Source organism: Neodiprion pinetum, chromosome 5, assembly GCF_021155775.2.
Source record: "Neodiprion pinetum isolate iyNeoPine1 chromosome 5, iyNeoPine1.2, whole genome shotgun sequence".
NCBI classification, from domain to species: domain Eukaryota; kingdom Metazoa; phylum Arthropoda; class Insecta; order Hymenoptera; family Diprionidae; genus Neodiprion; species Neodiprion pinetum.
The window spans coordinates 24874582-24889213 of NC_060236.1; the positions used below are offsets into that span (position 1 = coordinate 24874582).

Sequence of the window (14632 nt, forward strand, 5' to 3'; positions counted from 1 at the left end):
ACCCTATATTTAATTTTCCTGAAATTTGGAAGCTACAACTCTGACATTATTCTTCGTAAGAAGTCGACCATTCTGCCTATAAAACAGGAACTTTAAAACTTTAAAAGACTTTTTGAATCCCACGAAAGGTTTACGTGACTGCATTGGTAACTACAACGTAGTTTTTATGCACATTCTTATCCGAAAATTTGAGTGTTTTAAAGTGTATTAAGATGACTTTGAATGACTTGAAATGAATTCACGCAACATCAAACAATTTTACACAACTGTTACGTTAAGTGAAGCGAAATTAAAAAACTTTCCATCAAGTGTAAGCCTGAATTCAGAACTGTTCGATCTGTCGCTTTTTTGCGAATTTTACAAAAATTCTTTTGAAAATTCTCCATGCTCAAAGCTGCAGTGTCTACTTCTTTGGCCTACTAAAAAAAAATAAAGAATCATGTTATCAGGTATACGAACATTCTTTTACGTGCCTGTTATTCATGGCGAAGACTTCGATACGCAGCTGCGTCCTAACAAGGACCTCAAGTTTCCCCGTAGAAGCACTTAGCACCGCAGGACTCAAACAAGGAAGGTGAAGCCGGAGCCGGGGAACGTCGATAACGTATATTATACGTATATGTATACACATAACATAATACCCCGTAGGAAGTAAATGGTATGACCCCCGTGGTGAAAAAGTGCTTTCTGGGTTACGGACAGAGATTCTGTGTGCAGCGCACGAGTCTGAGGATTTACACCGCAGGATGATGTGATATGGGCAGACAGGAAATATGACGCGATGGCGAGTTGTAGAATGAAGTTGCAATAATGGATTGGGAATACAGCGCAGCCAACTGCGGACAGGGATCGAGTATGAATTTTTCGATTTACGACGTACGTAAAACTTGACAGAGGTAGATGGAATATAATCTATGTTTTTTAAAGATGAAACACTTGGTCGTTACATTCACGGGATTCAAAAATATTTTCATTTTAATTCTATGAAACATTTCAAACTGTTAGTCTCGGAGAAATTAGCAACTTTCGACACAATTGTGTAACGTATCAAATTATACATTTTCACGGATTTACAAAATGTCGACAATTATTTTTCGACCGAAACAAAAATATTTTAGCCCTGTCTAAGAGGAGGTCTGCTACCACAATTCCATAGATTGTCTGTTACGATTGTGAAATTAGATCTACGCGGTGAAACGATTTTGTAAAGATTGAAAAATGATTATTTAGTTGTTGTGACTGAGATAATTTTCGTTTTATTGTAATTGATTATGAATAAAAATATGCCATTGTGAAGTGACAGGCTGATATAATGATTTAGTTTTAATTATTTTACTAGATAGTTGCCTGAACTCCACCTTATAACTGATCAACTTACTTCTCTTAGGAGAAAGGATTTTCGACGCGTTACTGAGAGTATTATGATACTTGATTGCACGGACAATTAGTTAGTAACTATTTTAGCAATTTACTTGAATCTAGCTGCGGGTGCTTCAACATTTTGATAATAGAGTGGAATAAGTATTATTTCACTGAATTTACCAGATCAGAATCTAGATTTCCTATTTATATGTATATTTTATACAATCAAATTTTTGTAGAATTTTGAAACTATTATGCGATTAACGTTGACAATGTCAACCAAAATATTGTATTTCCACGAGAAAATTATCCACAAGACGTGTCTAAAAATTGTTTTTCTTTAATCAGCATAAAATTTTTTCCGAGAGATGTCGATAAAAAATTATTACTTAGAATTATACAATGTATATAATGTTGCTCTTGTCGCCATGACGACTAGAGACAAATTCTCCCCCCCCCCCAATAATATAAATACAACGATTTCAAAACAGAGCATTATTGTAATTAACCGATCCGTAGCTAATTACACCGTATATATATATATATATATATATATATATATGTAAACAAAATATCTTTCAATCGTTATCGCAACAAACGAAGAACAATTACAATAATTATTGATGTGTTATGTTGGGCAACATGAACACGCACTCGTACGAGGGTGCGTGTGAAGATGGATATCATTCGAGAACTTGCGTGACTTGACCAGTTATTTGCCGTGATCTCTGCGGTCAGGTACCTACCGTCGGTACGTACGTATTGATAAAGCTAAAGAGGTCGACGACCTCGGTGAAAAAAATTTTCCGAACACGACGTTACGTTTTCAACTCAGCAACACTCCGGGATCAAATGAATCCAAAGAGACTTGTCGAGTATTTTAGCGAAAGAAGCTCTCCGCATGTTTTTTAGGCCTCTCGATTGTTTTTATTCATTCCTCCGGAGCCTCTTAATTTTAATTACCTGTAAAATAGAATTTCTTTCACGAGCACGGTATTATTTTAGAATTATTAATCACGATACGAGTAAAGTCTAAAATTGATCGAGTTATCGAGGTATAACGAAAATATGATCGAACATCGTTTGTAAAAAGCAGATCTGATGGTCAAAGCATGTTAAAATTAACTTTTTGTTACAGAAAAGTAACAGAACCACCAACATTTTTATAGAAATATCAAATTAGTGAGTAAGTATTTATTTGTCACAATTAAATAGTTGGTACATAATTGTTTTAAAAAATTTCCCTCACCCAGAAACATTGATCGCGGTAAATATCATTTACCAAACTATAATTTTGTCCACAAATTGTACTGATCGCCAAACACCCTACTTTAAATTTTCTTTCAAGTAACACATCCGTCCGTGAAAACGGAATGAATTTCAAAATAATCAACGACTGCTCAATAATATAGCGATATTTAGCCGAAATGGAATCGCAAGCTCGTCACTAGCAGCCACGATGATTTTATGTCTACGTTTTAACTCGAGTCATATTTCTTACTTTTTTTTAGCACAGTTTTCAGCTGATGTTCGCTATTTTGTGCCAAAATTTTTAATCAAACGAACCACTGTGGCATCACAAGTTCACGAAAACACCTCTCACCTACGTTGACAATATAATCTGCAAGTGTAGTTTAATGGCAAGTAAATGCTAGAAGTGAACCGATAATTTTATCCAGCGATAACTCAACCGACTTTTTTATCTGCAGAGTACTTTTCCGCGTCAGACAATTTTCCAGCTGGATTTTCCTCGGCTTCCCTCTTACCGACGGATATCAGTCGCTGGGAATCTTCTCTGACCACCAAAGGTGTAGTTGTGCAGTACCAACCAGGATGCAATTCACTGTCTACGACTCGAAATATCTCGCAAACAATAAACACCCGTATGGTCGTGAAGATCGCTATTTTATCTTCTTGTAAAAGCCTGTGTATAGGTATAAAATTGAGATCACAAGACTGAGGCGACTACGAATATTGATTGAAACAAATTTAGAAAAACATTGATGAAAAATCTCATAAATTTTTAAACACTATGCAAAAATATGCAGTATTCTAAATACCCCACGGATACATGATTTGTCGAAAAACTAACTTTGTCTGCTTACTGACTTGTAGCTTCCAAATGAAGATTGACACCACAACGAAATATGCAGTCTATTATGTCAAACAAACGTACGGAAACAGGTGTTTCATAGATGGGCTGACATCCACCACATATATTGTACCGTTGACTTAAGACTATAAAAACAGTTTTACACCTGGTAAATTTTTGTGTATCAGTTTTCGACGGGCAAGTGGACCCAGGTGGGCCTCGGAGCGTTGGAGGTTTCTGCTCTATCGACTCTACCTAACGGACTTGTACCGACATTCGTAGCAACCGAAGTGGTGTCGGCATGGAAACTTGAGATTGAGACGGTACGAAGTGAATACGTAAAACTACGTACCGTTTGTTAATGTTAGTACCATATCTTTATTGACACTGTAATTATTTTATTTCAATAAAACGGACATGCCTTTTCAATGAGACATAATTTTCCTCAAATCGCTTGCCCTCATTTCTCTGTATTCGACCAAAATGTCTTGCAGAATTAAATACAACGAATTAATTTGAGACATGAAGAATTGTCATAATTATCGAAGTAATTATATTTCTTACAATCATTACATAGAAACAACAGTTTCGATTCCTGGCTCCGTCGTTAATTTTTCAAATCACCATGAATTTTCGAATTTAGATTCTATAGCATTTTTCTTCTCGCTAAATTAGATATAACGTATTTTCATATCACTAGATAGACGGCCGGGACCGTCTTACGCCAAAAATGCAGAGGGGTTAGCCTTCCTTTTTTCTCCGATTTTTGGGCCAAAAATTTTTCGTCTCAGAATTGATTCGTATGACTCTTTTCCAACCAATTGGACCCCAAGGAACTCAGAAAACGCAGCAAAAAGAGCGTGCGATCAACAGGAAATAAGTTACAAAGCAAAAAGCACCTGCTGAAAAATGTCGAAAACACAGGTGCTGGTTTCCTGGCTGTAATTTTTTGTCCGTTGATCGCAGCGTATTGGGACTGCGTCCAATCGATCTTTCTTGCAAAATCACGTCGGAATAGTGCCAGAAAAAATTTATTCCAGCACTTTTCAAAATCGCGAATCCTTTCGCCGTTACTTTTTTCTTCATTTTTGGGGCCGAAAATTTTTGGTCTCAGATTTGATTTGTATGACCCTCTGTTGACTAATTGGACCCCCAGGAACTCAGAGAATGCAACGAAAGTAGCGTGGGACCCACAGCAGAAAAATTGATCGCAGCTTATTGGGACTGCGCGCAATCGAATACCCGTGCAAAATCACCCGGATATTATGCAAGTCATGTTACGTTAACTCGTACAATATCTAATGCACCTAAATAACGGACATAGGCGTTTACGTGTACTGAGTTACACGTAATGAGTCGTCAGTTCCACGATGCGATAAAACGTTGGTACACTGGGGAATATTGAGTTCCAGGTATTAGAAATATTCTAGTCACAACAAAGAAATTGCCAGACTCTGGGTAAAAACTGATTTATAATTGTAATTGTATCAGTAATTTATTACAAGGCCGTAGGACAAAGTCCTCTAACGGCCAAAAGCATGAAAAAGTATACAGAGTGTACATAAAAAAAAGAGTAAAGAAAAAAATATAAACTTAAAACTGGCATATTATTAACATTACAAATAGTATGCAAATAGTAATCATAATGGTATTTATAATAATGTTATTAAAGTTATTAAAGTTATTAAATGGTCTCTCAACGTCATTTTTTTTTTTTTTCTAAACATCTTCTCAAACAGCCATTTAGCAGCTAGGCCATCGCACTCACTACTTCAGCACGCTCAGTAGCCAACAAATAGTGATGACAACTCGTCTTGAACACAGCTAACGATGAAGCAGTCGTTTTAGCCGGCGGCAAAGAATTCCAGAAGGAAGTGCCCATAATAAGGAACGAGTGCTGAAATATAGACGTGCGCGGGACTGGTGCAATGAGCGTATCAGTACGATTATTGTCTCGATGCCTGGCTATGTTGTGGTTCAACCTTACACGCTCACATAATAAAGAATTCTTACTCATAAACAACATTCCGTAATTAATGCAGCCCAGGAGATACAATCGACGATTGAGCGGCGCGAGCCAACCCAAATCAAGCCTGGGCCCGCTGATGTGCACCCGAAGCGGCCTGCGCAGTATAAACCACACGCAGTTATTCAATGAAACTGTCAGTTTCTTCTCAAGGCTTAAGTTTAGGTTAATTGAACCCGTAAACGCTTGTAACAGAATTTTTCTCAAGAAAATGACACATACCTATATGGATCAGAGTTCGTTTTCTTAGATGACATGTGATCTGGGTTCGAATTCACAGACCTCAACAAACGATTGTGTGTGTATAATGGAATTTTATTTTATAGTGCTACAGGGCTCTCGGCTCACTTTTAGACAGTTGCATTAAAATTATCTTTTGCTTCAAAAAAATGGACTATCGAATAAATTTTCATCCAGAGGACTGTTATCGGCAGGTATTACCGCAACATCAGAAGTTGGCGATTTCCCAGCTGTAAAACATGATTTCATGAGTGTTATGCGCATTCCACTAAAGTGTATACGTAAGAAAGATTGTAAAATTTGATACCAATGGTATTTCAGCAAAAAGTTGAATATCTGTGTATTTACTGTGGATAAATAATTGTGACTTACTGCAGTAGGGAGATTCGTTATTAGTTTCAATGTAGAATGTCCCCTGTGCAGAATATTTCTCGGCCATGGGTCCGACCACTGTCATCAAATCTTCGCTGCGTCCCGACTTCGTCATATTTTTATACCCACTGTAAATAGATAGTGAAAAGTATTAAAGTGAAAAACTGATCTACCTCCATCTTAGAAATGAAAGTTACAAATGTGAGTGATTTTTTTTCTGTTCGCGACGGTCAAAGAAAATATTGTTAATGGCACCGCACTGTTTCTCATTCATTCGTTCAACTGACGAAATAACTTTATATATTACTGTGGAGTCTTTTCAAAATTTTCCTAATTTCTTTCATACATTTTTTCTCACGGAAAATTCACTTTACAAGTTTTGACAGTGATTTTCATTTGATATTTCTGAGAACCGAATAATTATAAAAGTAAAAGACGTGAAATCGAACCAAATCAAAGTAAATCAAAGATTCCAGAGCAAATATTCATACATTTCTCGTAAATCATGTTGCAAAGAAATATGTATCAAAAGGTGATTACTCACTTATCCTTTGACCATGCCCTTCCTATGAAATTACAATTCGAATTTCTAATGGCTTCGATATAAAAATCGATAGCTCTTGCGTGCGAGCAGCCAGGTGCTGTGAAAAAAGAAAAACATTTTTGATTTGGGTTTAACGTTTTTGTATAACAATCAAACATGTGTAAAAACTATACACTCCCCTTGTATATATTGCTTTCATTATATCAACACTCAAAGTCATCATTTTTATCGTGTGAAATAGTCAACGTATATTATTTTACTGATTATGAGAGGTGAACACAACAAGATAATATATTGTCAATTATGTCATGACAGAAAATACTAAGTTTAGTTTGGATTAAGTTATATTCTCTAAATTTGCGACATCGAAAAACATATTTTTAAACGAACCGAGAATTCCGTCATTGGAATCGGAATTAAGGTGAAAGTTAGAATTTTGAAAAAGTTGGAAAGTCATATGACATTTTTAGAATCGGAGAAATGTCCGTAAACTCTTCGGCAGTGTAGATAAATTAAAACATGAAAATCTTTGTAAATCAAAAACATGAAAATTCTTGGCGACTTTCACAATTCAATAATAATTCAAATTCGCTCAATCACACAATACGAGCATAATTCTTAAGAGTTGGAAACAGTCACATTATTTCTACTAAAAACGGTCCGCAAATTTGTACGTTTGCGTAGAATTCTCATAGAAAAATCATTAATTCAAGCCAATGAAATTGCAAATTAGGATTTCACCGTAAACCCTGAAATATCGAACAGACGGTTTCAAAATCGATTCAATGATAGAAGTGTAAATGGCATGAACACAACTCACTCCTGAGTAAACAGCTGTGCTGGAATTCACCACCATTATAATAAATATCGACATGCCCGACGGGTTCCTGAAGACCAAGCAACGAAGATGTATGCGTCACTTCAACGAACGCAGCGTCCATTTTATCCAGACGATCGGCAGGGGCTACTTCTCTGAATTTGGGTCCAGCAGGATCGAGTCCTGAAAACGATTCGGTAATTTCTTACTCAGAATACGATTGTGGTCGAATTTAATAGCCAAATTAAGAAAGGCTGTAAATACTTGCAACTAAAAGTAAATTAAAGAAAAACAAGAAGAAAAACTTTTTTTTCCTCACTGCATATTTAATTATCTGTGGAATATTTCTCTCTCTCTCTCTCTCTCTCTCTCTCCCCCTCTCTCTCTCTCTCCCCCTCTAATAGCACAATTATAGCCTCTATTGAAAATTTATTTTACCCGTAATGCGTCCTAGTTTCCATCGCCTACGTAACTGGAGATCTTTGCCTGCAAATCCAGCGACATGGGCACCCAAACTGTGTCCTATGATCCACACATCTTTCGGCAGAATGGAATAATTGTCGACGAGCTTTTCGATGTATCTGCGGGCGAATATAATGTGAAGATATCTGAGATAATACGAATGTTGAAAAGATTCTATCGTCATAATAAACGTAAACCTGGGTAACTTTAACGTCAAGTTCTTGGTTATAGAAACTCGACTATGATATCTTCGTAAAATTGTTAACAAACTTCATCCTCGTGCAAACAGTTGGCAACAATTGAAACCAATCGAATAACGGGCTTGAAATTAATTCCGACAATTTTGTAAACTTGTTTGTTTATGTTTTAGATTTGTGATCGATGTAACATCTGATTTTTTGACCTGATGGCAATATGGTAAGACAGAGCTTGCATGATCGTGAATTTTCTATTACGCATAAATCAGTCAATTTCATACAGGCATTCGAAATGATCCGGCATGAAGTCGATGAAATATTGTCCACTGTAGATAAACACTCGACTTTAAAAATTATTACGTTACCTGGATACGGATTGACCGACTTCTTTAGTGTTTTCAGCTGCCGCGCCATATGTCTTCAATATCAGATATTTACTGCTCTCAGTACAAGCTCCGATTCTCCAATCGACCACGAAGATATTCCTCGGTTGCTGGAATAATTTTCCAATTTTTATAACATTAATTTGATCACAGGGCCCAAAATTTTTTAGATAATTATCGCAGAGCAGCGATAGAGGAAACAGAATAGCTAATATTGATTTTCAAGAATTAAACAATTTTCTAACATTGAATTATTAATTGTAAACTGTGTGGAAAAACTGAATCAGAATTCTGCAATTAGAGGGCGAGCAATCTTCGATTTTACGAAAAGCAGGAAATCTAAATAATCGACTGACTTGAATGTTTAAATAATTTCAATTCCAGCTGTAGCTTTTCTCCTTAAATCCAGGACAACTTTAAAATCTGTCGCTTGTTTCATAACCAATCAAGAAAATGTATCATGTTTTTCAGAATAATCATTCTCATCTAAAGGTTCCGTTACAAAATTTTCCATTAAAGGTGACACTGAGAGCCTGAAGTAAGACTTTTTATTTCCAACAGCAATCAGTATCTGACATTGTTCGACAAAAAAGTAAAAAAGAAATTTTTCGATTCGGTACCTTTTCGTTATAGCTTACCGTTGCTTCAGGGTCCAGTTTAGGGACTTGGAAGAAACGCGTGTTCAAAAATAACGATCAATCGATAAAAAGAGATAACATTAACTTACGTTTCGCAAAAGAGCTGACACAGTGTCATTTACCCAGTCCTTCGTCGCGTGGCTCAAGAATCCGTGTATAACAAAAACCGTATCCAACGAGGCATTGACAGGAAGCGTTGAAGGAACGTCGAAGTCTACTTCAGACGCGTTGGTAAAAATAGAGTAAAATAAAAGGTGGGGCTCGCCTGCACTCGTGATGCAACTTGTTTCTGTAAGAAGGGCAAATTAAAGTAAGAGAAAAAAAAAAATTAAATCCGAAGATGTATTTTTCGTCAGATTACACATTACGTAATAAAAGCAACTGCTGTAAGCAACTTTTCAAATGACATAAGAATTCTTCCTTTCAATGCAAGCAATGTTTTCCGCACCGCGAGTACGTTATTTCGTAAATTAGCAGGTTGTTTTTCATTCTGCTTTGATAATAGGTTGTACGAAATTACAGGTTGTATTGATTACTGGTGTACAAATGCAGCTTCAGTTGTAAATGATGGTGCTTTTGTAACGGATATGCTTAATACAACTGCAACTTACCAGTAACACCTTGGCCAAAACGTACTACAAGTGCAAGGATCAGCAGTAGGAGATTTAGCGAATACATTTTGACTTGAATTACTCAGTAAATTATACAGTCAATTATTTAAAATACAATTGTGACTGATGTTATTAGTTAACAATTATTTACGAAACGTTAAAGGCACTGCGGATGAATAATTTAAGCCTCTTTATCAAATCGGTTATTTTGACAGCTTCGAACCGTCTCGTGAACTCCTCGCGTAACTCAGAAAGATTTTATGTGTCACGAGTAATATTTTCAACGTTTACTTGAGATATCGGGATCGAGGGTATCACTGGTCCATTGCATTTAATCCAGTATACAAATGACCCAGTGACTGATACTCGTTAACGAGAACCAAGCAAACAGACTTAGGCCAGTCTACTGCAATTGTTCACTTCGGAATTACAAATCGATCACTGTGTTTCACTAGAAGCAGACGAAACGGATTAACTCAACGAATCCTGCAGTTCAAACGATGAATAAAACTGCGTTTCTTGTTAAGGAATGAACCGTAACCACCCTAGCAGACACATGAATAATTATGCACCCTATAGCAAATCAGAGACAAGATGTATTTTGCAAAAAAAGAAATGGAAAATATTTTTTACATCTCTGATACGGAAATGCTTCCTACAAACGGTTGAAAATGCTTGGAGTAAAAACGTGGTGCTAATTCTATCTCACTGGTTATGATTGTTCTGAGCGTTCAAAGATTGTTGGATGATATTTATATGGAGGTTTGCGGAAGTTTAACAACTGAGTATTCAGCCAGCTTGTAATCAACTCGAACGGATTTTCCTCATTATTCAACTTTCAAGTTGCAGTCCGATGTAGAAGTTAGTACGTCAGTATTGAAATGGAATATCTCGCCATTCCATTCCGGCAACGAATTTGGAAAAAAAAACCAGTTATTGCAAAGTTCTAATGCATTTTTATTCAAAAGTTCCTCGGAAAAGGTCATGGAAAATACACCGTTGTAACTGCTATGCTATTTATTTGCAATCGTGTGACGGAATTTTCCCGTTTAAAATACGCTGACGTATTTTTAACGTTATACTTTATTCTCCCGTCTTGTTATACGGTCATGGAAAGACCGTCTGGAGCTGGACGTCATGCATCAGACCAACTCCTGCGGTTAATTCTGTAGAAACTGGAGAAATTTTCTGGATTAATATTCGCAAGTAGACTGCGGCTGTATGTGATTCATAAATTGAGTATTTATAATCGTGCTTTACACAGCAATTTCTTACTTTGAGCTAATGTTAAGAGTTTTTATGTTAAACTTCCCAATATAGAGTATCTTCGGGACTAAAATTATTGTCCGTTATCGAGGAATGTCCGGTATTTAGAACAATATTGACACTTTACAATATTAAGGAATTCATTGTTGGGAGATATCCGTTAAGAAGAGTTTTACTGTCTCGTAGACTTTGCGTGTTCTTATCAGTTCCTTGTGACCACATAGCTGGCTTCCGGAGACAAAGGATACAACAACGCGTTTCAACACCGACGTAGGTATCGTATAAAGAATATTTCGAAAGACTTTACTGGAATTGCAACGATAAATCACGAATACTTGTGACTTTGGATAAATTCATTGCAGCCTTGATTGCAGGCTGCAATTATGTTTGTCTGCAAATAATTTCTGAAGACGTTAAACGGCTGTAGGCAATTTCATGTGATTTGAGACCACCGAGTTATTCTAAGAGAATCCAAACTCAACGCTGTTTCAAAACCGTAACGAATTTCGCATAAATTGGTTAAAATTTTGTGAAATAATGCTAAGTCTTTGTCAAAGTAACGGTTCAACTTCACCAAATCGACTTAACATATCACCTTACTAACACTTTACTAACGTAATTACGAGAAACTTGAACAAAAGTTCAAATAATCTCGAAGCCTGTGACTTCATAATAGTTTTCACCATGTGTGTAACACTTTCAGTAATTATTGACCCTTTGTTATTCACTAATTTTGATAAAACACGGGAAATGTTGGAGCGATTTTCGTAAAGATTGATGAAATTTGTCAACCGCTACTCTTATTGAAATCAGTTAAAATTCCACAAGACGTTGTCTTTTGTGCAATGCGGATTGACGACTAATTTTGCTGCGCGACTGCATCTGACCGTCAAAGACGACGTTCCTCGGAAACTGACTTTCATAATTACTCAACAGTACGCTATTCCAAGACGGTATCTTGTTAAATAGTGCCCTTGAGCCGTAACAGTCCTTCAAATACCTTGAAAGGACAAAGTTCAACTCCAGAAAAGACCTTGACTTAAAAAACGTGCTTCCAACTTGTTTTTACTCTTCACCACCAAAGGTTACTTGAGAAGAATACCGGTTTCGGTCGAAAATGATTTTGAAGAATTTCAACGATCGTTTACGAGCCGCCAATATCCGAAGAACAGGTTTTTATACAGATATCGGTATCTCTGTTTGTTAGTCTGTCTTTCCCGACAAAATTACCGCGATGAACTTGAAAACTTCTCAATGAATCAATCTGCCAATAAAATTTATAACACTTGACATTCGAATGCTGGGAATGAAACGTGCTAACATAATGTAATCCTTCAACCTGTGTGGGGGAAGTTCTAAATTTCTAGGAGTCTACATTCAAATTATGAGCACAAATATTGCTAAATTTTGTTTGAATTAAGTCTTCGCTTCTACCGGAAAACAACCGACTCGAAATTGAATAATAACAACCTATAACATTCACTTCTCTCTTAAAATAAAATGCATATTTCCTTTAGATTAAAATTTTTTTTTTTTTTTTTTTCATCAATTCGCAAGATAATTTGAACCGCATTGTGATAAATTTTTCAACACCAATTCTGAGAATTCCTACCCTATCTATGGAACAATTTCGCAGTACACCCTGTACCATATGCAACCTGCTGCGCGTGTACTAAGGTTACCAGTCGATACTATCACATTTCTCAAACCGACTTAGAGGTGGCGCTATTGGATGCTTTTGCAAGTAACATCGTTCTTTTATTCATTAGGATACGATTGTTTTTTGGTAAAGAATGTAAATGAAGATTTACCACTTAAGCATCAGCTGACATTCTTTATAACCTTGGAAAAAATACCTGATATTTTCTTTAGCGAACATCTATCGAATCTTACAAAAGCTCCCCGACGTGAAATACAAATTCTTTGATCTTGCAAAGGCTTTCATTACTAAAACAAAATCAGGAGTGGGAATTCGTTTACAAAAAAAAAAAAAAAAATTACAAGTTCGGCGAAACTTACTTCCCGAATACTTTCCCAATAAGAAATCTCTGGTTGCGCTCCTGCGAGTGAAAGTTTCTTATCTATTTGGTCCAAAGAGTCATTCGAAATTTTAAAGTTTCTAATATACAATGTGGTTTCTCTTTCGTACGCACTACAGATACATAACACAATTTTTGCGAATACGAGCAAAGCTTGGTTCGTTGAAATATCTTCTCAAAAACTTTCACCCTCTCCTTTGTATCCGACGCCGAGAGCTGTTGATCAAGACTTGCGCAGTAAGGGTTGGCGGTCCCCTTGTTTAGCAAGCTCAACTTTACCCCAAAGCGAGCATCGCGACGCCCGAACAGTTTACTACCCACCACCGGAGGCGTCGTACACTGGGGCGCCACCCCCAGTCTCGGGTCATTGAAATCGCTGTAAAAACATGGTGAATAAACAAACGAAAATACATCATTTGATACCGTTTCACCGGTGACGTGAATTTACGAGCTAAAATTATTCTCAGGGGACGAATAAATTTCTCGGCTCGGTGAAAAATGGAATTGTCATCGTCGTAACGTGGAAATGTGAAAGTTTTATGCACACCTACGCGTGATAAATATTACTTCAAATTTAATCAACGGTGAATCGTTCGACGTGCTCTAAAAATTTCTTCGACTACGAGAGATAATTGAAAGACTGTTAAAAATCGAGACGCGGTCACACATGTTTTCAAATTTGAATAATCGGTATTTCCTGTAGTCAACTGTGTCCGAACCGCATAACGATGACGCTGCACCTCACGGAGAAGGATATAGACGACATACCGAGTCAGTGGCTGGAAACTATTGTCCACTATATAACGGGCTTTCGAAATGACACGGTTGACTTTTCTCGGCCACACTTGCGCCCCTCGGTCGTCAATATCTACCCCCTTTTTGTGCTCATGTACGCCGCGCTGATAATCACAGGAACGTTGACGAACTTCGGTATGATGTATCACATCGTAAAGTGCCGTCATTACAGAGACCCGACTTACGCGTTTCTCATAAACATTGCCATCGCGGACCTGATTAAGTGCATTTTCGTACTACCGATATCGCTGACAGTGATGCTCGTTCAGAACTGGGTCTTTGGAAAGTTTCTCTGCTTCTTTTTGCCGATGCTTCAGGTGAGACTCGTTCATAGATGCGGTAGGCTAAGGATATGTTCGTTTCGTTCGTCGAAATCACCCGAAAATTTAGTGAAATTGAGTAAAACGAACCTACCCGAGATCTACTGGCACACGTTCCGGTTGGATGACTGTTCTACGAACGAATAGCGATTCCTCTCACGAGATTACGGTTCGCGAAATAAGAGGCGGAGAATTCAACCGAAGACAAATTTGCTGAGAAAATTTATTCCGGGCAGGAAAAGAATCTTCCTGACCTGAGGAAATTTTTTTTCTTTCCTTCAAGCTGTGAGCTACTTTTTTCAGGAGTAACATCAATTTATATAAACGACATTTGCCTGGCAGAAGTGCATTTGCTACTGTACTTCGTAATGGTGTACTCGTGTATTTGAATAACATTGTTAAAAATCAACAGCCGTGCTTCAAGGCAAGCTTCAATTCAAATTGCCACTCGTTTTATTCGATCCAAGC

General features: G+C 37.0%; 2 protein-coding genes across 6 annotated transcripts in view; one reads left to right on the plus strand and one right to left on the minus strand.

Moving 5' to 3' along the window:
• Positions 1-5774: 5774 nt before the first annotated feature.
• LOC124219304 (phospholipase A1-like) lies at positions 5775-11923 on the minus strand. 5 transcript variants are annotated; one of them, XM_046626666.2, is made up of 10 exons: positions 11020-11923; positions 10827-10919; positions 9745-10195; positions 9223-9422; positions 8478-8605; positions 7892-8034; positions 7457-7636; positions 6637-6733; positions 6093-6220; positions 5775-5950 (listed from the first exon to the last, which is right to left on the minus strand). In XM_046626666.2, exons 3-10 carry the CDS (start codon positions 9809-9811, stop codon positions 5862-5864), a joined length of 1032 nt encoding a protein of 343 aa, XP_046482622.1. In that variant the 5' UTR covers positions 9812-10195; positions 10827-10919; positions 11020-11923; the 3' UTR covers positions 5775-5861. The 5 variants fall into 5 exon arrangements, with proteins under 5 accessions (XP_046482622.1, XP_046482627.1, XP_046482623.1 ...); XM_046626671.2 differs by lacking the exon at positions 10827-10919 and having other exon boundaries at positions 11626-11923; XM_046626667.2 differs by lacking the exon at positions 10827-10919 and having other exon boundaries at positions 11615-11923.
• Positions 11924-13380: 1457 nt separating this feature from the next.
• LOC124220240 (orexin/Hypocretin receptor type 1) overlaps positions 13381-14632 on the plus strand; it is a 44985-nt gene continuing 43733 nt past the window's right edge. The window contains exon 1 of the mRNA XM_046628842.2: positions 13381-14161. Coding sequence (XP_046484798.1) covers positions 13778-14161 — 384 coding nt within the window. The 5' untranslated portion in view covers positions 13381-13777. The remainder of the gene's footprint in view (positions 14162-14632) is intronic.